This window comes from Arachis hypogaea, chromosome 10, assembly GCF_003086295.3.
Source record: "Arachis hypogaea cultivar Tifrunner chromosome 10, arahy.Tifrunner.gnm2.J5K5, whole genome shotgun sequence".
Classification (NCBI taxonomy): Eukaryota; Viridiplantae; Streptophyta; class Magnoliopsida; order Fabales; family Fabaceae; genus Arachis; species Arachis hypogaea.
Window position 1 is genome coordinate 110,455,963 of NC_092045.1, and position 27,030 is coordinate 110,482,992.

At 30.6% G+C, this 27,030-nt stretch overlaps 2 protein-coding genes across 2 annotated transcripts; both read right to left on the minus strand.

Moving 5' to 3' along the window:
- Positions 1 to 2,695: 2,695 nt before the first annotated feature.
- LOC140175762 (malonyl-coenzyme:anthocyanin 5-O-glucoside-6'''-O-malonyltransferase-like) lies at positions 2,696 to 3,217 on the minus strand. The gene has a single exon (XM_072204312.1). It carries the CDS (start codon positions 3,215 to 3,217, stop codon positions 2,696 to 2,698), a length of 522 nt encoding a protein of 173 aa, XP_072060413.1.
- Positions 3,218 to 3,276: 59 nt separating this feature from the next.
- On the minus strand, positions 3,277 to 19,823 carry LOC112717953 (coumaroyl-CoA:anthocyanidin 3-O-glucoside-6''-O-coumaroyltransferase 1-like). Its single transcript, XM_025769872.1, has 3 exons — positions 19,620 to 19,823; positions 18,787 to 19,308; positions 3,277 to 3,645 (listed from the first exon to the last, which is right to left on the minus strand). The coding sequence occupies exons 1-3, from the start codon at positions 19,821 to 19,823 to the stop codon at positions 3,277 to 3,279; spliced, it is 1,095 nt and encodes a 364-aa protein (XP_025625657.1).
- Between the last annotated feature and the right edge of the window lie 7,207 nt (positions 19,824 to 27,030).

The window sequence follows — 27,030 nt, forward strand, 5'->3', positions numbered from 1 at the left end:
TTGAATGTTACTTTTTGCTTTTAGAATTGCTCTAGGAGATATTTCTGGTTTTTGTCTCATAACTGGTCAAGAGACATTTTCTTTTTGTCTCGTAACCGATTAGGATATTTTTCAATTTTGTCTCCCACAAACAGAAACAGTAAAGGAGTAGAAGAAAAAGAGAAAATCACACCCAGAAGTATCTAGTTCAGCTGCTCAGTGCAATGCAGCCTACATCCAGTCTTCATCACAACTGTGACGAAATTTCACTATAATCAAACTGATTACAGACACCAATTCTTTCCTAGGAACTACCCATTCCTATCCGGGACAAGTCTAGAATCTATCCCAAAAACTGAATTTGACTTGGTCATCACCAAGCTTTCAACTGCTAAGTGCTAACCCAACTTGTAAGGGGATCCCATCAGGATTATGATAACAAAACAGAAATACATACAAAGAATTTCTGAGATAATAATGACTTTTTCTTTAACTCTCTTTCTTTTTCCACTCATTGGCTTTTTCTTACAAAACCTCACATTTTGCACTTTACCAATGAAACACAGACAGACTTACTGAGAAAAAAGAAATATTCAATGAAAACCATGAAGAAGAAGAATAAATAGCTCCAAGAGCTATAGGAACCCAAACGTGTGCTCTCACTCCTTGTCTCAAGTATTGGCCGTTCATCCTTATTATAGAAGGGGAAGCAAAGAGAAGAGAGAAAACTGAATGCTAAAACCAACATGTAATTACCTCTATGTCATCCCTTCTCACCAAACTTCATCAATCAGGGCCTTCCATCTTGACTTGCTCTCCAAGAAGGATTTTTGGCCCTTGATGAGTCCTTGATGATGACAACTCCTCCTACTCTTATCTTCTACCTCATCCTCTATGTAGCTACAGTAGCTACCTCCTGTGGTGGTTGATCAAAAGTAGAAACGAGCTATGCTTCCAAAGGATCTTCTTTCTCTGACCGAGTTAGATCTTCTTTCATTTTCAGGTATAGAGAGTTTGAGACTTCTTCACCACTTTTTACCATAAGTGGCAAAGATCTCAACCACACCCTACTGTAGATCTTATTTTTCTTAACGCCATCATCACAATGGCTTCTTGCTTGCAACTAGCTTCTTTTTCTTTCTTCTGATAACTTGTTATTTCTTCCATTTTTTTTGTGAGGTCATAACCGAACAGAGAAAAAAGAGAAGAGAGAAAATGCAGAAAAATTTTCAAAAGAATTAAAAAAGGAAATTAAAAATGAATTGAGTTTACTTTTTCTAAAATCTCCATACCTTGTAACGTGTGAAACAATTAATGTCATTAAATCAATTTTCAAATTTTCTCTTTCAATCAAAACATTAAACACAATTAAATAAATTTAAAATCCATTTCTTTATGGGAGGTAGGTGTCTATGGAAGCATGCAACCTTTGCTTTCTCTCTTTTTCAATTTTGGACCAACCATTTTGTTGGTCTTGTAATCAAGGATTAATTGGTCTTTGCATAATACTTTTTGACCCAAATAAAATAATTCAGCCACAATGTCTTAGAACATTTTGTATCAAAAGTTGAATTTCTTCAACATATTGGGCTTGTTGAATTTTCAACCTAAACACAAAATCTGCACAACAAAATTATTAATCAACAAATGTAAATTAAGATTTAATTTAATAATTTTGTAATTTATTACTTTTAATAACGTTTGTTCATCGTCAACATAATTTTAGAGTTTTCAAACTCATCAATTTTTAAAAAATAAATATGCATTATATAGATAAGAATGTTACATTTCTAAAAATAACAAAACTTCCATAAATAAATTAGATTAATATGTACTAAACACAAGAGTGTAACACTACCTTTTCTACATTTTTAACATTACTAAATGTTAGAATTATTAGAATTAATTAGTATTTATTAGAATTATTTAACATATCTGAATATTTATTATAGAATATTAATTACATATTTATTATTATTTTAATTTTTTTCACACGTATAAATACTTTTATATATCGTATCATTCCATATAATTTGAATACACACAGATTCTTTCTCTATTATTCTTCTTTACCCTTTCTAACACAAAATCATAAAGATAAACTTCGAAACAAACCATACGCATATAATTTAACAAGAGTTAAAATTATTATATTACGAAAAATACTAAAAAATCAATAAAATTTATTATTTTTAGTCAATAATTAATCAATAATATCTAAAATTATAAAATAAAAATATTTTATTGAATTACTAAACTTAAAAAAATTAAACTAATAGCTAAAAAATTAACCAAAAATAATAAATTCTACTTGCTCTTAAATTATTTTTCTTAAAATAATGAAAAAATGAATTTAAGGCATCAATATTTCAATCTTCAAACTAAATTTGATATTGACGAAATACCATACATATCTTTCAATTTTTAAATTAGATTAGACATGTTTAAAGATTAGGTTCAGTATATAGTAAGTGAGAAATATTAGTTCAAACCAGATAACTTCAATATTAGTTTAGCTTTAAAAAAAAGTTGCCTGTTGAAGCTGGTCTATAAGTCTATTACCTTTAAATTTCGATAGGGATGTGTTGTTTATTTGATAATAAATCCCTGTTTCTCTAACAACAACAAAAACAACAACAACAGTAATAATAATAATAATAATAGAACAAAAGTTAGTTTCAGATAGATCATCTCTGATTACACACAAAAGGAGAGTCTAATCACAACCTATAATACTTGTAATGTGTTCTTTCAAAATAGTATTGAAATTTTCCATTTCACTTCTTTCAAGGGTGAGTCCAATTTCAACTCCACCGTTATCATCCTTAGAATCACACAGAGAGAATATCCTTGAATGCAATACATGAATTACGTCACTTTTCTTCGGCTTCCCCCACCCAAAATCAGTTTCATAAACACCATGCTTTGTTGACCCTATAGCTATTACCCTACATTCTTTCGATGTCCCTAACTCATTAAAATGTGTCATCAAATCTTCAATCTCTTTCAAACCATCGCACTTAAACTCTCTAATTTTGCTTTCAATAGCAATAGCTGCTTCAACAATCCCATTTTCCACCACTAGCTTGCCCTTCTCGAGTTCCACGACAGGCCGAGAAAGGCAGTTTCCAAAGTATGTCGATGGAATAGACAATTCTCCACAGTTTCGACAATCTGCTGGGAATGTAAACTTGCATATTTCATAGGCATCAGCATTAGTGTAATAATGTTTTACCATGCATACCCAAAGCAAAGAACAAGTCACCACATAGGTCGATATGATCAACGACTCTGTACTTAATCCCTTTTTTTGCATTCAAGGTATATCCATTTCTTGATTTTCTCCACCTGCTCACGGCTCAGGGTAAACGTAAAGCGAACCTTGTTACTGGGAATATCAACAAGTATGCCAAAAGACTTCACGATCTTCGTAAAAGAACTTGAAAGTTCCTCCAAGAAAACGAGCTTTAGCCCTCTCCAGTCTTCGATGGCGTCTCTGTTGTGTAGTGGCAGTTGAAGAGATTCTTTAACGGATTCCATGTCTTCACCTCTTGTCCTACAAACGGAAGCCCAGAACTTGATGAAATGATGAAAGGCTCTTCCGTCCGCAACAACGTGATTAAAGCCGACGCACATGCTGAAGCCATAGTTGGGTAGGACAGTGATCTGAAACCATGGTCCATTGGAATTTTAGATTTATGTTATATGCATATCTGAAGAAAAAATATTAATTACATGCGCAAAAACTATTAGACATTATTTTAGTAAACCATATTAAATTATTTAATATTCTTGATTATCAACTTTATATAATAACAACAACACGGTGAATCTTTATTTGATAGAATAATCAAATGTGTTTATAAAAACATAATATAATTCTTTAAAAATAAATATTTTATTTATAAATATAGACATTTTAAGTGTTATTTACAAATATGTATATTAAAATATTATTATAGTTACTAATAATAGTTAAAAGTTAAGTTAGTAATGACTAATAGTTAGAAGATGAATATTTATGAAGTTAATTGATAATATTCTTATAAATAGAGTGACTCTTATATATTATGAACAACAATTTTAACATAACAACTTCAGATATAATATCTTCTTATTATAGTATCAGAGTTAATGTATCATCTTTAAAAAGAATAAGTCATTAATTTTTTGGGTAAAAAATCACCATGTTTCTTTTTCACCCAAATATTTTTCATCCATAATTTTTTCTTTGTTCTTGTTACTAATTCAATACTTTCTCACCTCACTAAATAATTCATTATTTTCATCTTGTCCTTTCGAGTCCAATTGACCTAAAATTATGGCCATGGAGAACTGAAGCGCCTCTCAAAATTTGTTGTCACTGTCACTTTTCTTCTTTTCTCTTCTCTTCTTCTTCGTCCCTTTTCTCCTTCTTCCTCTGTCAAGAATCACCTTCACATTTTCTCCCTTTCTTTATCTATCTGTTCAGCCCATTGTTGGTCACTCTGATCTGTATCGTCGCGGCATCCTCGACATCCCCTTTCTTCTTTCTTCTTTTTCTTCCTACTCCTCCCTGGTTATCTCACCCCTGTCTCACTTTCAAACACAGATAACAGAACCAGAGTAAAAGCATCTCGCGCCACGCGTCTCTTCCTTTGCGTTACGGTTCTTTACGCCTCTTCCTCAACCATTTCATCGAAACTTATTTAAGTTGGAGATTATTAATGTCTTCTATCCACCAATTTGCGGGGGTATATCAAAATATTGAGGTAAGGCCTAAAATGGTTCCTAAAATTTCTAACTCGCTTCAGATTAGTCCCCCACTTTTTAAAATGGTCAAATATGTCTTTCATTCTCAAAATCGTGAATCTCCGTTACTCCAAAAATTATACCGGACGTTTTAGCTGTAGGCTGATGTGGACACACAATGAGTTCAACTTAAATTGGTATCTCAAATTTGATTAAAACACCCAAATTGATCCAATTCTCACTTATAAAATCCTAATCCCCAAATGTTCATCTTTATTCTTTATCTCCACTCCTCTCCTCCTCGTTGATGTTGTTCATCTTGGCACTAATCTAAAGGATATTCTAATCTTCGATAACCTTTCGTTTTTTTTGTTGTTGTTACTTTCTAATCCAACCAAACAACACCTCTAGTTTCTTTTGGTCTCCACCTTATGTTGATGTATTCTTTTCTTTTTTTTCCACAAGTTTGATGATGCGACAATCCCGAAAACAATGTGCTTCAATTTAATTGCATTAAAATTAAAATTAAAATTGAAATATACCTATATTATGTATCATATATTACTATCTAATTTAATAATCAAATATGTCACATGATACTCTCCTATTAAAATTGAGAGAAAATATTTTTTTTTCAAAATTAATAAACTCCTTTTCTAAATTCTCTCATCTACCTCTCTCTATTTTTCTATTTCTCTCTACTATTTTTACTCTATATATAATTTATATTTTATATTAATAATTTGACAAAACAAAATTTTTCAACCGGTATTTTTTTACAATTAAAATAAATTTTTTCTTCCAAAATTAACAAACTCTCACTCTCACTCTCATTCTTCATCTTTATCTTTCTCTCTCTTTTCTCTCATGCATTCTCTATTTTTTCTATCTTTCTGTTCTACGAAAAATAAAATTAACAAAATAATATAATTCAAATAAAAAATATTATTATTATATACATATTTTTTAGTTTTTTATTTAGTTTTAAATTTTCACCGCTTATCTTTTTAATCTATATTTTTATTTCTCTTCTTTCAAATATTTATTATATATAATTTGAAGAGAATATTAATGTTAGAATCAAGATTCAGTTGTTTAAAAAAAATTGAGTTAATTTTATAACTATCAGTATAATTTTTGTATGCTAATATCTAGTTATATTTTTATATACATAGAGAGAAAAAATATTATTTTTAAATAGCAAGTATAAAAATTAATTATTTTCATTTGTGCAACAGACTTAACACCTAATTAAATGTAAAAGTAGACGCATTAAATTATTTTAAATTTTAGATAACCAATGTTAAAATTAATTATTAATAAAAATTAGATTTTTTCATATAAAAATAATAACTAAAAATCTTATTATTTGATTTTTTATTTACAGATATATTGGTCTTCTTAGTTAGAGACTTTTATCAATTTACGACTTTTTTTTGTAAAAGTAGTTTGATTTTATAAAAATTTTGTGTCATACATAATTTATACTACGAGAACAAAATAGACTATACTTTTAAAAAATATATATTTCGATAATATTATTACGGATAAAAATACTAGTATTCTTTTAAATAGATTAACTTTTATATCATGTAATAACAATTTTAATACAATAACTTTACCTATAATATTATTTTTTTATTCTATTTTTCTTCCAAAAATTTAACAGTCTTATCATTTGTTCGTTTAAATGAGATAAAGTCAAGAATTTTAAAAGCCGATAAGTGCAAATGTGATATATTGTAAAGTTTTAGTTGTTTATATCTTTTTGTTTACATTATAAATAGAATATATACAAAATTACCTCATTTTTAATATAAACGAGATATGAAACAATAAAAGTTTTTTATTTATATAAAGAGGTGTATCTAGAGAATTTTCTCACAATATCACTTTTTGTCAACTCTTTCTATAAGCTTCTTAAGAAGGTGCCTTCTGTGGTGGCCATGTTTTGTGGTGGCTAAGGTGACCACAACCAATTATTTGTAGCCATTTGGCATTTGAAAAAGTGTTGCTTAAAAGGAAAGTGTTACCCTTGATCGTTATCTTGGCTCTGATACCAATTTTTTCATTACCTTTTAAAAATTCTGTTTTAATTTTTGCAATTAAAAATTCTATTTTGCTCATATTAGAAAATTTAATTTTTAAAATATCTTTCTTGGGTTGGGTTTGCATTATTAAATTCTTCTATTTCTTTTAACAATTTTTCTATTTCTTTTGTTATACATTCTATACAATTTTTACAGAATTGTTCTACTTCTTCTCTATTTCTTGTGTAAATATTACTATTCTGTAATCTTACTTCATAATATCTTTTTTGACTTTTCTGAAGATCTAAATCATTTTTAAATCTTGTAATGTTTGATTTGCTAAACCGGGCATTTTATATGTTTTTTAGATTATGGGATTTTGTAAAGGTGATAAAGGTACTTGTAATTCTTGTTCAGATTCAATTTGTACTTGTTCTAGGGGTTCAACCCGTAGAGGTTGTATAACTTGAATATTTTGAACATGTATTCTTGATTCAAAAGCTTGTAATGCAATCATATTTTGTATGTGAAGATAATGCAATCTACGAGCACGATAAATCTGTTTATTCTTGATATTTTCTTTTAGATTTTTGATTGATTTTTTGGTTTTAAAACGTTGTATTAATTTTCTTGTTTTAATTATCTTTTTATTTACCCTTTTGATTTCTGCTTCTAAATCTGAAGATTCAGTTGTCAAATTTTTTATTTTCATGGCTATAGCCATTATTCTTGTTTTCATATTTCTTTTAATTGTTTTTAAAGAAATAAGACTTTTTTGAAAATCTTTCATATTAAAATTTCTGCATCTTCTGCCATAGCTTCATTGTTATTTTCTAAAGATTCTATTATTCTTTCCAGATTTTCGACTTCTTTTTTCAGATTATTATAAAGTAATACTAGAGCTTCGAAAGCTCTTTGATTTATTTCAGAAAACCTTAAATATGTTAAATGATTTTCTCTTTCAAAGAGTTCTTGTTTCTTATTTTGATAAGACACATATATTTCTTCTTTATTTATTGTCATAGTTTGTTTTTTAAAGTTTCATTTAAAGTTTCAATCTTTTTTGTTAAATCTCTTATTTCAGAATCTTTTTCATCATTTTTTAAATGGGATAAACTTAAAGGACTATTGATTTTAGATTCTCTTATTCTAAAACTAGAGGAACACGATTTTCTTGATGGTTCTCTTAATAATAAAACTGGTTTTTCAATAGGCTTGCGTTTTGGTGTTTCAGTTTTAACAACCTTTTGGAATAAATCATCAATATAAATTCCTTCTTTGTTTTTAAATTCTATACTATGATGACTATTGGTTAATGCATAGTTTATTGCATATGTAATTGAAAAAGGTTCGTCGTTTTGTTCCATTAAACTTTGTCTATGAAACTTATAAGCTAAGCTTATGGATCTATCAAAATTCTTTGTTGATAAGGGAATGGCATATCCAATATGGGTATTAAATTTAACATTTACATTTGCCAAATTTCCATGAATAATTCCAATTATTTGATCTGTGGGATCAATAATTCTTTTATCACAAATTGCTAAACTTATTGGTGAATTAATTCATTTCATATATGTTGATTTTACTAAAACTTGGATAGTACTAATATGAATCCATCCAATCTTAGATCTTTTTTGTTGATCTTTAATTTTCTTTATTTGTTCGTTTATTTGTTCTTCATCTATTAGAGCTATTTCAAGTTCTCCATTAGCAGATTCTATTTTTACAGGTGCTTCAAACTGCATTTTTCCATAATATATTATGTTTTTTCTATTAAAAATTTCTTTTAAAAAGCTTTGTTTAAAATTCTCATTTGCTTTGAGATCTAGTTCTGATTTTAAAATAGCTTGTTTTTCATTATCAAGTAAAGCAGTTATTTTGTAATAATCAGATTCTTCAGTTATTTCCAAATCTTCTAAATAATTCATGAAAAGATTAAGATAAGGATGTACCTTTCTGGAGATGAACTTTTATTTAATGCTATTTTACAATAGGTATTTCTCCAGAGGGGAGTTTTTACAAATTAACTCCAGAGGGGAGTTTTTTAGAATGATTTTTCTAGTTGATCAGACTCCAGAATCGCCTCAGCTACTTCCTCTTTGCCCTCCTGGCCTGTGAGTACTCTAAGCTTCCTGCTTTCTGATTTCTGATGCTCTTTCAAATGACTTAGCACTCTATTTATAATGGTTGGGTCTGATGGACAAATCCCATCCTTACCCTTCTTGTGACGTCATTGCATGCGTCACTGAGCACTTATCTTGCACCAACTACATTATTGGTGCTTTTGTGACGTAAGCTCTTACGTCATTCAATAATAATGTTGATGGATGACTCAGATGTCTCATCCTCTTCTTTTCCTACGTGGGTGGGGTCTTCTGCAATGTTGCTTTCTTCAGACATTTCTGAGGTGCATAGCTGGCACCTATGGTCCTCTTTGTCTTTTAGTAAATGGCATAGATTCCTCCTTATCCCGTCAGGAAGCTTTTCCAGTAATCCAGAGAAGTTGTAAAATGCTGATTCAAAATCCACTAGGAGTCTCATTTCTCTTGATTCAATTTGGTTTCTTTTACTAGAAACAATTAGAGTGTTTCTGCTTTTGTAGTTTATTCTTGTTCTGGATTCTTTGTTTATTTTTTGGGCTCTTTCGAAGACTCTTGCCAATGTGCTAGCCAATCTACCTTCGTCACTGTAAATTGATAAATCTTGAACTTGTTCTATTGGTTGAAAGTCTCCTGGGAAGACTGACATGAAAACTACTTGAAATGCTGGGATCAAACATTCTCCTTCTTCATTGAAGATTGGCTGACTACTTGTGAATTTTAGGGATATATCCCTTGGCTCTTTTGTATCAATCATATTTTTAAATTTTTTCACTGCATCTATAAAACCTACAGGAAATTCTTTAATGATATTTAAATTGTCAAAAATTAGGATCGTATCAATTAATCCGTATTGGAAAAACTGATATGTATCAGAGGGTGAAGCCTCTGGGAAGATTACCAGCTTTGTTAGCTGTTCTTTGTTAATGGGATAATATCCCAATGTTGCTCTTTTGTCTAGAGTCCAGTTTAGGACCAGATTTAAGGTTTCTCTACAGTTTGATCTGCAGACCCTTTTCTTGTCATTTATTTCAGCTCTTGTAGGAATATTTTTCATTAGTCCAGTCCTTTGGGCTTGGGCTGTTCTTTGGATTTGGACTGGAGCTTTTTCTGCTCTTTTTAAAATCTGCTCTGGATGGAGCACTTCATATTCTCTGAGGGATTCTTTTGCTTCTTGTATTGTCAAGAATCCTCCCTTGTGAATAGTTTTGGGTTGATGAGTAAATGGGGCTGCTTTGGCCCAATCGTCATAGACTCCTTTCATTGGGCCATTGTAGATGACATAATATTTTTTGTCCTGAGTTGATTTTTTAACTATTTCTGCCAGAGTTTTATTTTCAGGGATTTTTTCAGAAAAAATTAGTTTTGATTTTGGGTTTTGTGGCTGGTCCACCACGCTTAGCTGGCTGAACTCTGATGGTGTTGTCAGCATTGGTATTGAAGTGGGTAATGTTTCTTGTTGGGTTACTTTCATTGCTTCCATGGCCTTCTTGATGGATTGAATTTGAGCTCTTAGCTGCTGACAGTGATTACACTTTTCAAGCTCTTGTTCAAGCTTCTGGATTTCTTGATTCATTGTGTTGATAATGAACTCCATTCTCTTGTCAATGTATCTGCAATAATATTTTTATTTCCTTTAATGTACTCGATTTTTATCGGATATTGTAATAAAAACATTTGCCATCTTACTAGACGACCCTGATTATAATCAGATTGTAAATTATATCTAATAAAACCTGTTAAATAACTTGAGTCTGTACGTAATGTAAACTCCTTTGGAAGTAAATCAATCCTCCATTTCTTAATAGTTTTTATTGCTGCTAGAGTTTCTTTTTCATGGGTAGTATACCTCTGTTCTGTTGGTGTAAATATTCCAGAAATATATCTGCATAGTAGTTCCTTTGAGGAATGTTTAGAATCTAGTGATTCTTTTTCTTTGTTCAAGCTTTTTTCAGCTTTTTTAGCTTTTAGACAGCCTGACCAGGTCTTGTCTGAAGCATCTGTTTCTACTATTAAATAGTCATCTTCTTCTGGAATATAAAGTTCTGGAAGATTTTTACAAAGTTCTTTAATTTTTTGAATCTGCAGGCTATCCTTTTCTTCCCATTTCCAAATCTTTTTTATACTTATTTTTGAAAATAAGTTTTTAGTATAATCTGTTATATTCTTTAAAAATCCTTGATCAGAAATATAATTTATGCATCCTAAAAATCTTTGTAATTGCTTTCTGTCTTCCATTTTATCAGGAAATAAATCTACTTTTTCTAATACATTTGGTTGAAGTTTTAACTTCCCTTCAGTAGATAGAATTAATCCAAGAAATTCTATTTCTTGTTTGGCTAGCTTAGCTTTCTTTTTACTAAGGACTAAACCTTTTTCCTTACATCTTTCTAAGACAATTAGTAATTTTTGAAGATGATCTTCTTTATCTTGTTTTGTAAAAATTAGTATATCATCAATGTAAACTAAAACAAATTCATTTAAATCTTTTAGATTTTCTTCCATAAATCTCTGATAAATACCTGGAGCTTGTTTTAGTCCAAATGGTAAGACATTCCATTCGTAGAGTAATACTCCTGTTGATTCCTTTGTTGGACAAGTAAAGGCAGTTAATTTCTTTGTTTCTTCGTCTAAACGAAGTTGCCAATATCCTGATTTTGCATCGAGCGATGAAAACCAAGTTGCTCCTTTGATTTTTTCTAGAATGGAATCCTTTCTTGGGAGCTTATGAGCATCACCTATAGTTGCTTCATTCATTTTTTTGTAATTAATAACCATTCTTCGTTTTCCTCTTTTAATTTCGTTATTGTTTTCAACATAGAAGGCTGGGGCCGCATGAGGGCTTTTACTTAATCTTATAATACCTTTATCCAAAAGATCCTTACATTCAGATGAAAATTCTTCCTTATCTCTAGCTGAATAGGGAATTTTATTTGGAACATTTATTTCCCTTGTAGGAACTTTTAGTTTAATACTTATTAATTCTTTGTTTGTATTTTTAATATCTAAAGGATTTTCAGCACAAACTTCATTTAAAAGTTCTTCTATTTTAATCTCAAGGTCATTTTTTGGAGTTTTTATCTGGAAATATAAGTTCAAATAACATTCTTCTAGAATTGAAAATATTTTGAATTTTAAAATTTCGTTTATAGTAGTAGTTGGGATTCTTATTAATTTTGCCTTTTGATTTAGGGAGGAATCATATGGGGCTTTTAGAACTATATATGTTAATTCTTGGATAAAAGGGTGATATAATTTTAGGAAGTTATTTCCTATAATTAAATCTATTCCAGATTCTAATTTATATATAGATGGAACGATGAATCTGTAATTTTGAATGAAGACTTCAATCATTTCTGCTTTAAAATTAATTTTGTGTATAGATTTATCGGCTATTCTAATTCTTAGCGGGTTTTCTAACTTTTTCCAGTTAAGTCTTATATTTGAACTTGCAAAACATTTTGTTGCCCCTGTGTCTATGAAGGCATTAATAAATTTTTCTGTAATTTTTACAGTAATAAACGTAGCGCTATTACTCAGTTCCTGAGTTTGTCTCTGAGTCTGTTTCTGAGACATATTTGAAAATATATTTTAGTTCATTATCAGATTCTTCTAAAGGTTCCATAAAACAAGTTTTTGCAACTTCCAATTGTTTGGTTAGGTCTTTTTTATCCTTCTTTTTTGGACAGTCATTTTCATAATGTCCTTCTTCTTGACAATACCAACATTTACAGTTTTCTTTTTTATTTGGGCAATAGTTCCTTTGTTTTTTATTGATACTTCTTTCCCTAAAATATCTCTTTTTTCTCCAATTTGGATAATATTTTCTTTTTCTAAAGTGATATTTTCTTTTTCTTTGGATATTTTTATAGGGATGGTATTTCCGAATATTTTTATTAGAACCATATTTTTGAGGAATTTCCTCATTATCTTAACAACAAATTCTAATTATATTATTAAATCTTTTCTGAGTAGCTTCTTGCATACAACGTTCTTTTATTTCCTCTCTTATAGCAAATGTTGCTCCACCGAAATTATTTTCAATTGTTTTATTATTTATTTCTCTTATAAATCTTCCCATGATAATTTCATTAGCAGGATATGGAAGTTTTGTGATATACATGCTAAGATAATGATTTTTATCTTCTTCTTTTAATTTATAATAATATATTCTATATTCACAAATATAAGATTCTATATAGCAAAGATCGAATATCTGAATATTGGCCAAATGATTTTTTGCTTCTAAATACTCTTTTTCAGAAATTTCTTTTTTATGATTTATGACATTTTTTCCAAAAAATTCTTTGTATAGAACCCTCATTATATGTGCTATTTTATCATAAGCTGTTGTTTTTTCAGCTAATTCTTCTATTATTTTATTATCTATAGATAGCATATAATTTCTTATAGTTCCTTTAGTATGGAATCCTATGAAATTCCAGATATCCATTTCAGATAATTCATTTAATTTTGGGTTTGTATAAGCTTCTAATAGAAAAGAGTTCATCCAATCTTCGAAAATTTCTTTTTCGTTCTTTTTGCAGTCTAGATCAAGCATTTTTTCTCCTTCTAGCTCTTGAATTTTAGGAACGTATTTAGATGGTATTTTAGTATATTTCGAATTTTTGCTTATAAAACCTTTTTTGAAGGCATAATTTTCAAAACCTGTTTCCCATTTAAATTGGGTTTGATTATTATTACTAGATGTTCCAGCTTCATCTTTTACTTGTACTGGATGTACTGGTTCTTCATCACTTGAATAGTCTAAGACATATTCTTCTCTTTCAGAAATTTCTGGTTCTTCTTTAATTTGAAAACCTTGCTCCATAGAATTATCTTCCTGAGCCATTTTTAATTGTTTAAAAAGCATTGTAACTTTTTCTAATTTTTCATCAATATTCATAATTTTAGAGGTGGTTTAACCCTTAGATTTGTTATATCAATTTTATTTTGGACCTCTTCTTTCTTAGGAATTTCTTTTTGGAAATGTTTATCAAGTATCTGTTCAATTTTATTTATTATATTAGGCTCTTCTTTTTCTTTATTTTTCTGAAATTTTATAGAAACTAATATTTCTTCAAGTATATCTATTATAGAATTTAATTGTGGATTAAAAGTATGATGAAGATGAGGATAATTATCTCCATGATAACATTTTTTAGATACTCCGTGTGAAATATAAGTTTTTTCAGGTTTTTGAATTCCTTCAATAAAACTTAAAGTAAAATTAAGATTTTGAGAAAAATCGTTTTGTATTGATTTTAAAAATTCAGTGTCATTACAATTAACATTGGTTAAAATCATTAATTTTTGATCTATTAATTTTGATAAATTAATTATTTCTTCTCTTAAATCTTCTAATTTACTTTTTTCCATTATGTGACGCTTTTCTTTTACGAAAGAATACGCTTTTAAGTGTAACCTTAGCCACCTTTAGCCACTATAGCCATAGCCACCATAGACTTGGCCTCTTAAGAATGACTATTTATGATATGTTTTCGTAAGTGTTTATCTTAATTCTCCCGTTAAAAACTATGTGAAAAGGGTTGTTTTTTAGTGCGAGAATCCAATTCTTTTATGCACTTGTTGTTCGATTTTTTGCTAAAAAAAAACCTAATACTAATGAGCATGAGCGCAAAATAACTTGTTAATGCCCTGTGAACGAGTATCACAATTTCAAAATCTCAACTAAGGTCAGAAGAATGCTCAAAAAGGCTTTAGAGGTGGACAAAATAACCAAATTGAATGAAATGAGGCATGGTCAACGAGTAATATATTATACAATAATATGGACACGAATACGAAATACAATATGATAATATAAAATATATAAATATGTGAATTTTAATTTTTTATAAGATATAGAATACGATATATATATATATAATATAAAATATTTTTTAAATAATTATATTAATATTTTAATTATTTTAATATTTTTAATTATATAAAATATTTAAAAAAATTTTTTGTATTAATATATAATTATATATATTATTTTAAAATTTATTTTAAAAATATATGTTAAGAATAAAATTATATACAACTATAAATTATAAAGATATATCAAAATATATTTAAAAAATAATTTTTATTTTATATTAAAATACGATTAAATATAAAATATATGTATAATTTAATAAATATCATATCTAAAATATATCTCTAAAATATATCTAACAGGTGGATATGACAATTTTGAGCAGATCATTTTGCTTCATAAGTAATATATATATATATATATATATATATATATATATATATATATATATATATATATATATATATATAGACATCCTCACAAATGTATTTTATTTATGGTGATTGTTATGGTGTTTAAAAATGTTTGTCTAACTTATTAAAAAAAATTAAAAATTAATATTTAATTTTAAAAATATAAAAATAAATAAATATTAAATATTTAAAAATTACCATAAAAAATAAATTAGACAAAAATTATATATCAAATTATAAATATCATAAAATTCACCTTCATTTATACCGTTAGAGTTAGTTAAGCATAGTCGTATCAAAACAGATGGCTTGAGTGTTACCATAGTTGCATCCAAGATATGCCTAAACTAGTTGTATATGTTAGGGGTGCACAGACCCGATCCGGTCCGAAGATCCGGCCCGGTCCCGAACATTTTAGGAACTAATTTGGAGTGATTTCATCGGGTTTAGGGTCGGGTACGGGTCTCAAAAATAAACCCGGTCATTATTTCGGGTCGGGTCCGCGCCATAGCTCGGGTCACCCGAAGTCGGCCCGGTTGGCCCGGTCATCATACACAATTAATATTTTGTGTTATTAGTGATGGATCATGACTATTCTTACGTGAAATTTAAGTATCGTAAACCTTAATATTTTGTGTTATTAGTCATTATAAGACTATAAGTTAATGTTTTATGTTTAGAATGCATAAGATTTTAGACTAATACATAAGATTGTGTTATTTGTATTGATTTAAATATTTGGTATTATTAGACAATATTAGTATTGATTGTGGTTATACTTTAATATTGATTGTGGTTATACTTTAATTTTGAAGAATGATTGGTTCTTGTTATATTTTTCTAAGTGAATTTTACCATGTTAACTAATGGTTGGAGTCTTGAAAATTTGGATATTTTTACATGCTAGTTTATAAGAATGTATCAACGTAATGTAATGTTAACGGTCCGGTTTTCACCCGGTATAATTGTGGCCCGAAATTGTATTGGTTTCATCGGGTCTAGGGCCGGATTCGGGTCTAATAAATAGACCCGGTGTATATTTCGAGCCGGGTCTGGGTCACATCAAACCCGGTTTCACCCGACCCATGTGCACCCCTAGTATATGTGTTAACTTAGTGTGTTTGGATTAAAGTTTGTAAAAAAGAATTTTTATAAAATTGATTTTGATAAAAAGTAAGTTTGGGTTAACGTAATTTATGTTTGACAATATTTGTATCAAAATTGATTATAGTAAAATAAATATTATTTGGATTATACTACTTAAAGTCACTTTTAGATAAAAAATTACTAAAAAAATATCATTTTAAATATTTTATATATATATATGCAGAACACTAACAAAACTAATATAAAAAATATTCATCATATAAATAAAATAAATACAACAAAAAATAATAAAAATATCATAAAAAAGTCAACAACATTTGTCATATGAATAAAAGAAATATAATAAAATAAATAAAAAATCATATGAACAAAGCGAAACAAAAACTAAAAAAAAATTTCAAAAAAATTATACATATAAAAAATAGTATAGTAAATGATAAAAAAACTCATAAAAAGATAACATGAGAAATAATATAAAAATATAAAAATATAAATAAAAAATACAATAAAAAACATAAAAATTAAAATATGAAAATGAGTACTAAAAATAATAAAAATAATAAAATATTAAATTTTTTAGTAATTAAAATAAATTTAAACTATTTTAAGGAAAAAAATTGAAACGAATAACATGGAAAAATAGAACAAAGAATTATTGTGAAGGTAATAGTTACTGGTATGCTTTTTATAGAAGAAAATAAAAGGTAGAGTTTGGTAAAAAAAAAAAATTTACCTAATTTTTCAAGAATAATAAACAATGTGAAACATAAAAGTTACAAAGTTTAGCTTTTCCTGAACGTGCGTTCAGAGGACAGAATCAATTCTACCCTTAAAAAGATAAAAATGGCCAAATATAAAAGTAAAACTTTAAAAAAATTCAAACACTTGTTTCTCTCCTTCTCAATACATTTGTCAAACACACCCTTAACTATTCACAACCACGATAACTTGCGTGTCTTACCATAATTGCACCCAAAACATGCCTAAACTAATTATATGGGTGTTAATTTAACTTGTTTACACCGTAAACAAATAAATAATAAGATATATATTTGTAAATATCACTGAAATATTTATATTTATAAGTAAAATATTTAAAAGATATTTATTTAAAAAAATCAGTATAATATAAAATTTTTAATGATTATATATATGTATATTAAAATTAGTCACTAAAATTAATTATAAGCATAAAATATATATTAAAATATAAATATACATTAAAAATAAATTAAACTATACATATATTTATACATAAATATATTAATAATTAATTTTATAAAAAATTTTCCTTCCTTTTCCTGCGAGATGCTAAAATGATACTACCCTCTCTTCTATTTATAAAATGTACATTTTCCTCCCTTATAACTTTAAAAAACCTCCTCTTTAATCTATTTTAAATTTTTTGTGTTAACTAATGTTAATTTTATCTATTTTTTAAAAAAAACTTATTTTTTTACAAAAAATACCCTTTAACTAAAATTTTATTTTTTTATCATTGAATTTTACTTACCAAAATATTATTTTATAACTTAATTTTTATTGATTAAGTTTTATTTTTACTAATTTTTTTTAAATTTAATAATTAAATTATTTTTTTCTAAAATATCCTTCAATAATTTTTTAAGTATTAAATTGTGATTTTACCAAAATTTTTATTAATAATTTTTTAAATTTTACTATTAATTTTTCGATATTAATGTATATTATTTTAACATTAAATAATTTTTTTTACTATTATTAATATGTATAACAATTAATATATATTGATATTAAAAAATAACCTTACTAAGATTTTTTAATATGAAAATAATATATATTAATATCAAAAAATTAATAATAAAATATAAAAAAAACTGTTAACAAAAATTTTGATAAAATCATAATTTAATAATTAAAAATTATTGAAGAGTATTTTAGAAAAAAATAATTTAATTATTAAAACTTTTTAAAAATATTTTAGTAAAAATACAATTTAATCAATAAAAAATAATTTATTAAAAGGTATTTTGGTAAATAAAATTTAATGATAAAAGAATAAAATTTTTGTTAAAAGGTATTTTTATAAAAAATAATTATTTTTTCTTGAAAAAATGAATAAAATTAACATTAGTTAATACAAAATATTTAAAATGGATTAAAAAAAGGCTTTTTAAAAGAAAAAGTTTAGGAAGCCAACAACTTTTGTATTTTGTGGCCAGCATTTAACCATAAAAAAATAGGTGATCTCCCACTATTTGATGTAATCTCACACCATTAAAAATACTATTGATTTCGAATTAATAGTTACAAAACATAAAAATTACTGACTCCCTAATACTCTTCTTTTTAAAATTTATAAAAGAGGAGAATGTACTTTTTATAAATAGAAGAAATAAAAGTGTTATTTCAGTATTTCAAACAAAAAAAAGAGTGAAATTTTTTTTAACTTTAGTGTTCCAATAATATTTTTAAATTTTTAAATACCAAATCGTAAGGAGTGGCTGCTGCTGATCAGCATAATTGCATATGAAGTATGTATTTTCGTAAAATTTAGTACTTAAAATTTAAAATATAAGATTTTTTTTTAAATGAGCTGAATGTTTTGATTCGTCGCTGACCTGAACCGCCATAAGAGGAAGCAACTTTCCACCGTCTTGCGTTGTAAGCGGAGAAGGAAAGACGGGAGCAAGAAGGTTAAGGTCTCTAAGATGTGTTGGAGCATTAGCGACAAAGTAGTTAAAATCTTCATGGGACTCGGCCACAGTGAAAGAAACAGAGTCACCATCGGAGTAGAGGATGTGAGGGAAGTTACCCGGGTGAAGAGGGACAAGAATGTTTCCGGCAAAGGGAAAGAAGTGTTGAAGAGTGAGGGAAAGAGGGTGTTTGAGAGTGGGAACCACAGTTTGCAATATTTGGTTGGTGGTGGTGGGTTGAGGAAGCTCGTAGAAGAATATGCGTTGTATCGGATGGAGGTAGAACCAAGGGAGGTCGAAGAATGTTAGGGGGATCGAAGTTGGTGGAACGGAATCTGGTGGAGGTGAAATTGAACATTGCTCAATGATTTTCACACTGTGATGGCGGGGTTGACCCATGGAAACGGAGGAAGGAGCTGGGTAATGCCTGTCAACTAGTCGTGATCTCTATAATCTACATAAGGCATATATAGATAAAGAAACAAATATTTAAACCAATAAAATTGATTAAATGAAAAAAAGTATTATAATTCTTAATTAAAATTTTTTATAGAGTTTTAGTATTTTAATGTAAAGCTAGTTAAATGTTTATTTTACTAACTTTTCATTTTAGAGATTTTGATCCCTTTTTTAAAGTAGAGGGCGGCAAATGGCAATGCACAATAATTTTATAAAGTAGACGACGGCAATGTACATAACAATAATTTTAGTCTAATAATAGTGCCAAAACTAACAAAATACAATAAGCTACCAATTACATTGCGGCAAATTCTGAGTAAAACCCCATAATAGTCCCTCAGATTGAGCCTGTGCACTAATGTTACCCCTGAGTTTCGAAATGCTCTAATTACACCCTTCAGATTGAGCTCCGTGCGAAATCCTGGTCCCTCCACCCAATTCCGGCGTGACTTAGCAGCCGGAGCGCTGAGCTGGCAGTTCCACCACCTCCACGTGGGCTTCATCACCTTCCACCATCACCATTGTTCCTCCAATTGGAGCCATTACCCTTCTCTCTTCCAATTTTCCTTTCCCTTTCTCCCTTCCTCAAGCATTATAACTCTTTCCATTGGCCTAAGGCTGAACCACCACCGCGAGCCACCATAGCCTCCACCATCTGCGACTACCGCGTCCAACCTCCTCCCTCTATCCTCTCCTTCCCCATCAGGTCCAGAGTCGTCGAGCTTTTTTCTTGGTGAGCCACTTCTGCCGGGCCCGAGCTTAGTGTCGCCGCCAATCTGCCATCTTCATCACCCTCTTCCACGCACCGAACCCTAGCCCTATCGCAGCTTCCAGCATCTCCATCGCCACCACCATCACCTCCAGCCTTTACCCAGCGCCGCCACATCTTTCTCACCCATTTTCTCTGCAACCACTACTCTGTCAGTGTCCTCCCCTCGTCTACTTCTCCTTGTCATTTCCATCACCCATGATGACTAACCTTCCTCTCCTTCCTCACATTTCGGTTTGCCTTCTTCTCTGAGTTACAATGCCTAATGGAAACAAAATTTGAAGCCTATGATGATCAGACATAAGATTTAACTTTCAGGCAATTTATCAAACAGGTTGTATGCAGGATTCATAAACAGCAATTTCAGTTTAATGTAAGCATCAATCAACCCAAAAATTTCAACCAGCCAATACACATTCAGTCCAGAAACACAAATAATCAACTATCCTAAGTCTAACAAGATTAGTAAAAGCAGAATCAAAAGGCACTCAAATAAAAAAAATAATTAGAAAAAAAAGAAACAGACACAGAGGATGAATGGAACCTGCGTTGAGGAGTGAAAAAAGAAGATAGCGTAAGGAGCGGAGGTAGTGTCGTAGCGGCACAGAGTTTCGCCGCCGCTGGTGGTTTTCACCGGAACTGGAAGGTGCAGACAGAGGTGGCACCACAAATAGGGGTGTTGCGTACAGGAGGAAAGAAATGGAGAAATAGGAAAGAAAGAAAAGGAAGAAGGGAGGAGGGAGGGTTAGCGACGGTGGTCGCCGGCGGTAGGAATGGACGGACGGACGGAAGGTTGGTGTGAAGGTCTGCGGGTTGGGCTGGGTTTCAGAGAAGAAGAGAAGAAAGAAAGAAGGTTGGGCGGGCGTGGCTTCTTTAGTTTGTTGGATTCTGATTGTTGTTGAAAGTGTATAGAAATATTCTCCAAGCTTGAGGAAGAAGAGAAAAGAAGAGAGGAAGAAGAAAAGAGAAAGGGTTGTGGCGGTGGTTTTGAGGTAGTGATCTGAAAGCTGGTGAACTGAGAGAAGGAAAGGGCTGCAATGCTTGAGGAAGGGAGAAAGGAAAGGAGGATTGGAAGAAGAGAGAAGGGTAGTGGCTCCGTTGGGAGGAGAGGAGGAACGATGGTGATGGTGGAGGTTGATGAAGCCCACATGGAGGTGGTGGAACTGCCAGCTCAGCGCTCCGGCTGCCGAGTCACGCCGGAATTGGGTGGAGGGACCAGGATTTCGCACGGAGCTCAATCTGAAGGGTGCAATTAGAGCATTTCGAAAGTCAGGGGTAACATTGGTGCACGGGCTCAATCTGAAGGACCATTATGGGATTTTACTCGGCGAATTCTTCAATGTAGTAGTAGTACTCTGTAGTGTTTCACGTGATGGGTTAAGTTAATAATTTGTGAATGTTAGAAAGTACTGAGTAACTAATGTGGGGTAATGAATGGGCTTATAGGTGGACTTTTTCTTGGTGCAAGGTTAGACGGATTCAATTTTTTGGACGGAGTTAAATAATTTTTACTTGACAAAAAAAATGATTTTTACAAAAGTATAATTCGTTTGTTTTTTTTTTGGACGTCGAGATATAATAGAGTTTGTGAACATGTGTATATTCAAAGGCTTGAGATACACACTAAGCGAGCTAAAGAATACTTGACGTCTTGACCCATGTTTATTTTGAGTTGGAAAAAAAAAGGCCGAGACATGTGATGTAGTTGAAAAAGTATTTGCCTTAAACTAAACCCACACAGCTTTAAATTCTAGCAGTGGTGGCTAGATTAGTGTGTCTGTCTAAATGAGTGTGTTAGTATGACAAAAAAAAAACAGTAAAAAAAAAGCATGTATAAATTTTTTGTACTCATATAATTATGAGCAGTTATTAGTTTTATTTTGTAGGATAAAGTACTAAATTGGTGTAACACCCTACCATACAGAGTCTTATGCTTAAGTCATAATTTAGAGATGGCAATGTATTACAACCACTAAAATAAAAATTTAGTACAAATAGTATTGTGAGAAATGATTATAACTAGAAGCCTTTTTAAGAAAAAGGGGTAAACAAAAATCGTAACTCAAAACGCGCAACACTCCGATCGATAACGTAACGAACAAAGATAAACCAGCGCGAGATTATATATATATACAAAAGAGTGTCTAAAATGGGAATATCAAAACTCAAAAGTCGGTTGCGAAGATAACCGATTCGAGCATAGCAACATATATATATATATATATATATATATATATATATATATATATATAATATATAATAGGAAACTCCAAAGAAAACTCAAAGGGACACAAAACTGAGAACCTATTCTCCAAAATCTCTTATAAGAAGAGTCATCACAGTTTGTATTATTTAATGGAGATAAAAGCATATAAACAAAACATATGAATCAAAACAGAGTTCCGAGAACAAAGGATCTTCGCTAATCAAGAAGTCTCCAGCATGCTTCAGCGAGAAGCCTCACGTCCTGCATCTGAAAATCACAAAATCCGCATGGGTGAGAACCAGAGGTCCCCAACATGGTAACAGCTCCCACATATATAATACATAATAATAGAGGAAAGTTGAAGGCAATCCTAGAACTTCCTCCAGATAATTCAAAGCTTATAAACAAGCTAAACCATAAAGGACATCTGACTAAAGATCCTTCAGTCTAACTAATACTTCCCTTTCCAATTCCTTCAGACCTCCCAACCACCAGCAGGAGTATAATATAGCAAACACAGTTATATCAAACAAGAGATATACAAATAGGAATAAGTAAGGCATTTAGACAAATAGCAAGTAATATGCAGTCAAATAGGCAATCTCAATCAATCCACATAGTATGCATACGATGAATGCCTGTCCCTAATGGCTGATGATATCATCTGTCGGTTATAGAGCCAACCCGACAAGTCTTGGTAGCTAACCATTGGACTGTCCCTCTGTCGCACATCCCCAACTCGAGTTATACTCATTGTAAACTTGATCATAATCATGATCTATATCCATCACCTTCACTGGTGAATATTTACGGGGGCGAGCTCATCCGGGGCTTTCACAGTGCCCGGCCACCCTTACGACATAGGGTCAAAAGAGCTTCGAGTCTCAACCTAGAGCACGTGGTGGCTAGTCACTGCTTCCTTCCAGGGAAACTCTCATCTCCAACAGTGGAAGTGCAACATTCACAATTCATTCAACAACATATATACATTTATACTTAGCCATAATCATGGCTCCGCCGTAACACGGCAATAATCTAGCCATCTGACTCACGGTTAAATCCATAACCAGCCAATTCATCAACAATTACGGCCCTTCGGCCCATGGCATAACAAGCACTTCCACCGCCATCCTCCGTATCTCGCATAATCATCTTTGATCCTCATTGATCATTCATTTTTTCCTTACTTCACTCGCAAGTTACCACATTCACTAGCCCCTTTTTCTCATAGCTAGTCATATCATAATGATTTAAGACATAAGTGGTGAGATCGGAGGCTTAGAAGTATGAAATTTGGCTTTTAAAACTCAAAAATTAACTTTGGGATGAAAACAGATTCACGCGCATGCGTGGATGGCCACAAAAATCATCGGCGCGTATGCGCCCTTCACGCGGACGCGCGGATTGAAAAATAGCCAACGACGCGCACGCGTCAGCCACGAGTACGCGTGGGTGCTCTTGCGCCCCAGTCACAAAACTGGCACAATCCTAACACAACTTTCGGGAAAATAGCTGGGCATTGGGTGCAGCGCATCGGCGCGCCTGCGCACACCACGCGCATGTGTGGATGGCACCTTCGAGAAGAACGGCGCGTACGCACCAAGTACGCCTACGCGTGGGGGTTATTCTGCTAAAATTTTTCTAAGTTAAAAGCTGCAGAATTCACAGATTCAACCCCTAATCTTCCGACGGACATAACTTTCTCATTTTAAATCGTCTTCCGCCCGTTCTTCAAACGGCATGGACATCCCGGATCCAATTTCATTTCTAAACAGAATTGGCACAAAACGAAGATCCGTAGCCCAAGTTATGTCCCGTCAAAGTATGCCCAAAAACCATGTTTTCATACAAAACCATAAATTGCCATTTTCAAAACAAGTCAATTTTAACTCTTTTCAAAATAATCAAAACATGCCAATTTCATCCCTTTTTTTTTTGAAATCAATTAAAACATATCAAAGTCAACATCAAGCCTCCTCAACTCACACATTGACACTTTACCACAATTCACAAAGCATCATCCCACTAATTTAACACTTCTCAATCAAATGGCTAAGGGACAACACATAAACATGTCTTACATACTTTCTCATCCCAATTTCCAACAATACCATTTCCAATTAACCATCATTACACATGCTCAATATCATATTCACCATCAACATGGTTTCACTCACAATTCAACCTTAATCAATCATCAAGCATATATCACAACATGCATATTTCTCATACATCATACCATCAAGACATCAATAATCATCATCACATATAGGACCACATCATATACATCAACCATTCAACAACACCAACAATTCAATGCCTATCTCAGGGCCTCTAGCCTAAGTATTTCCTACCACATTACATATTAGATACGGAAAACCGAGACCATACCTTAGCCAATTTCCCAAGCTCAACCGGAGCACTTCCAAACCATTTTTCCTCAAGCTCTCAAGGCCTCAACACTTTCAAGAACAGATTTTTCACCACCAAATCCCTTTTCAAGCATTTCAAAGTCACCAATCAAGCTCTAATATTCACACATACACAACCTAAGCCACAATCACCATACTCATACACAACATCTCAATACCCAAACATCATAGAACAATAAATTACACTAAGATTGAGAATCTTACCACACCCAAGTTCCAAAAAGACAAGATTAACCTTCTCCTTCAAGAGAGTTGGGTCCTATAACATCAAAGAGTCCAAAATCTCAACATTTTTACTCATGAAACTCGAAATCAAAGCTGGAAATTTGAAGAGCAAAACATGGCTTACCTCAAGATTTATTGTATGGGTTTTGTAGAGCTCTCCGCGGTGAACACATGACCGCAAACGGTGCGGCAATCGGAGCTCTAGATCAAAAGTTATGGTGGTTTGAAGATCAAATGAGAGAAAGAACTTGAGAGAGTGTTCTTCCCTCCATGGCCTCCATTTCAGCGTGAGAGAGAGAGAGTTGTGAGGAGAGAGAGTGCCGAAAACTAGGGTTTTGGTTTAGTTTAGTTGGGTCAAGGGCCCACTTTGGGTCCGGTTGGCCCGGTTTGACCCGTTCGGTCCAATCTTTGTCCGAATTCTATAAAATTGGTACCGAAATTCTCGTCTCAACCTCCTCTATCATATTAAGCCATAAAAATCACATTTTTAGCTTTCTAGAATAATTCTCATTTATGGGTTAATTAGCCATTAATTAACCGGGTCTTACAATTGGTCCCCTATGTTTGGACGTAATTCTATTTTAGTTCTTAAGGTTTAAAGTGTTCTATTTGAATAAAAAAAATCATTTAGTATCAATTTAGTCCCACAGTGAGGTCAAAGTTAAATAATTAACGGAATGTCATACGTAACAACAGTACAAGAATAAAATCGGTAAACTGGAGAACAAGTATAAGCTCTATGGGTACAAAATCAATTGTTGATACATCAATACGTTTATTTATCATTCTCTTTAGTTCTATAAAAAATATTTTATTTATATTATAAGAAAAATAATAAATAAATATATTGATGTATCAACGGTTGATTTTGTACTTCTAGAGTTTGTACTTGTTCTCCAGATTATCAATTTTGTTCTTGTACTGTTGTTATGTAGGACATTCTGTTAATTATTTAAGTTTGACCTCACTGTGGGACTAAATTGATGCTAAATGAAACTTTTTTGGATTTAAATAGGACACTTTAAATCTTAAGGACTAAAATAGAAGTACGTCCAAATATAGGGGACTAATTTAATACTTTACCTTATTTTATATAAACAAAATTTGAGTGTTTAATTTAAATAATTAGTAGTAAAAAAGAATTTGATAAATAAAGTTATAGTTGGTAATATATCGTCGAAGGTGAGTAATTTAGATTTTCCAAAATTAGGATTTAGGATTCGAGTTTAGAATTTAAGGTTTAGAAATTATAATTTTGAATTGTGGGTTAAAATTAGAGTGTAAGTGATTAACAAAGATTATAAATACTAAACTGTATAATATAACACCCGATAACAAAACCAATAACCATAAATCATATATTATTATTTTTTGTGAATCGAAAACATATAAACATAAACCCTAAGTAAGTAGTTAAACATGTGGCGTTGTTTTATTTGGTATAATAAATGTTGTAGACCAGGCATATTATGTAATAAAATTATTTAAGTGTGTATATTTTCAAATTCTAAGTACAAACTCTTTACCGCAAATTATAAAACTGATAAATTTAAATGATACATACTAAATTTTAAACTGTAAATTTATAATCCGTAACACATAAATAATAATTCATAAATCCTAAATTCTAACCATAAACCTCAATTCATATATCCTTAAACATAAATCTTATGCGTACATAAACCTTATATTGCTAATAATTTAACCCTTGAAACAGAAAACACATGTAATCCTCTAGTGATGAACGTAAAATATCCTCAAATTTAGACAAAGACATGCATATTATGAACATTTTGTGTTTATCTTTAAGAATTTATGAACTTTTTCCCTCTTGAAAGACTAATTAATTTAATAACTTTCTGGGTGATAAAATAATAGTTTATTCTATAAAAATATTTTGTGTTACAGTAAAATGAAAGCTAAACTAAATAAAAAAATAAATAAACTACTAAAAATATTTTCAAAATATTTAAATGTAAAAAAAATTATTAAAAGATCAAAATAATAAAAATTATTCTAATTAATATTAAATATATATTATGAAAAATGTTTTGAAAATTGAAACTTAATATAATCTT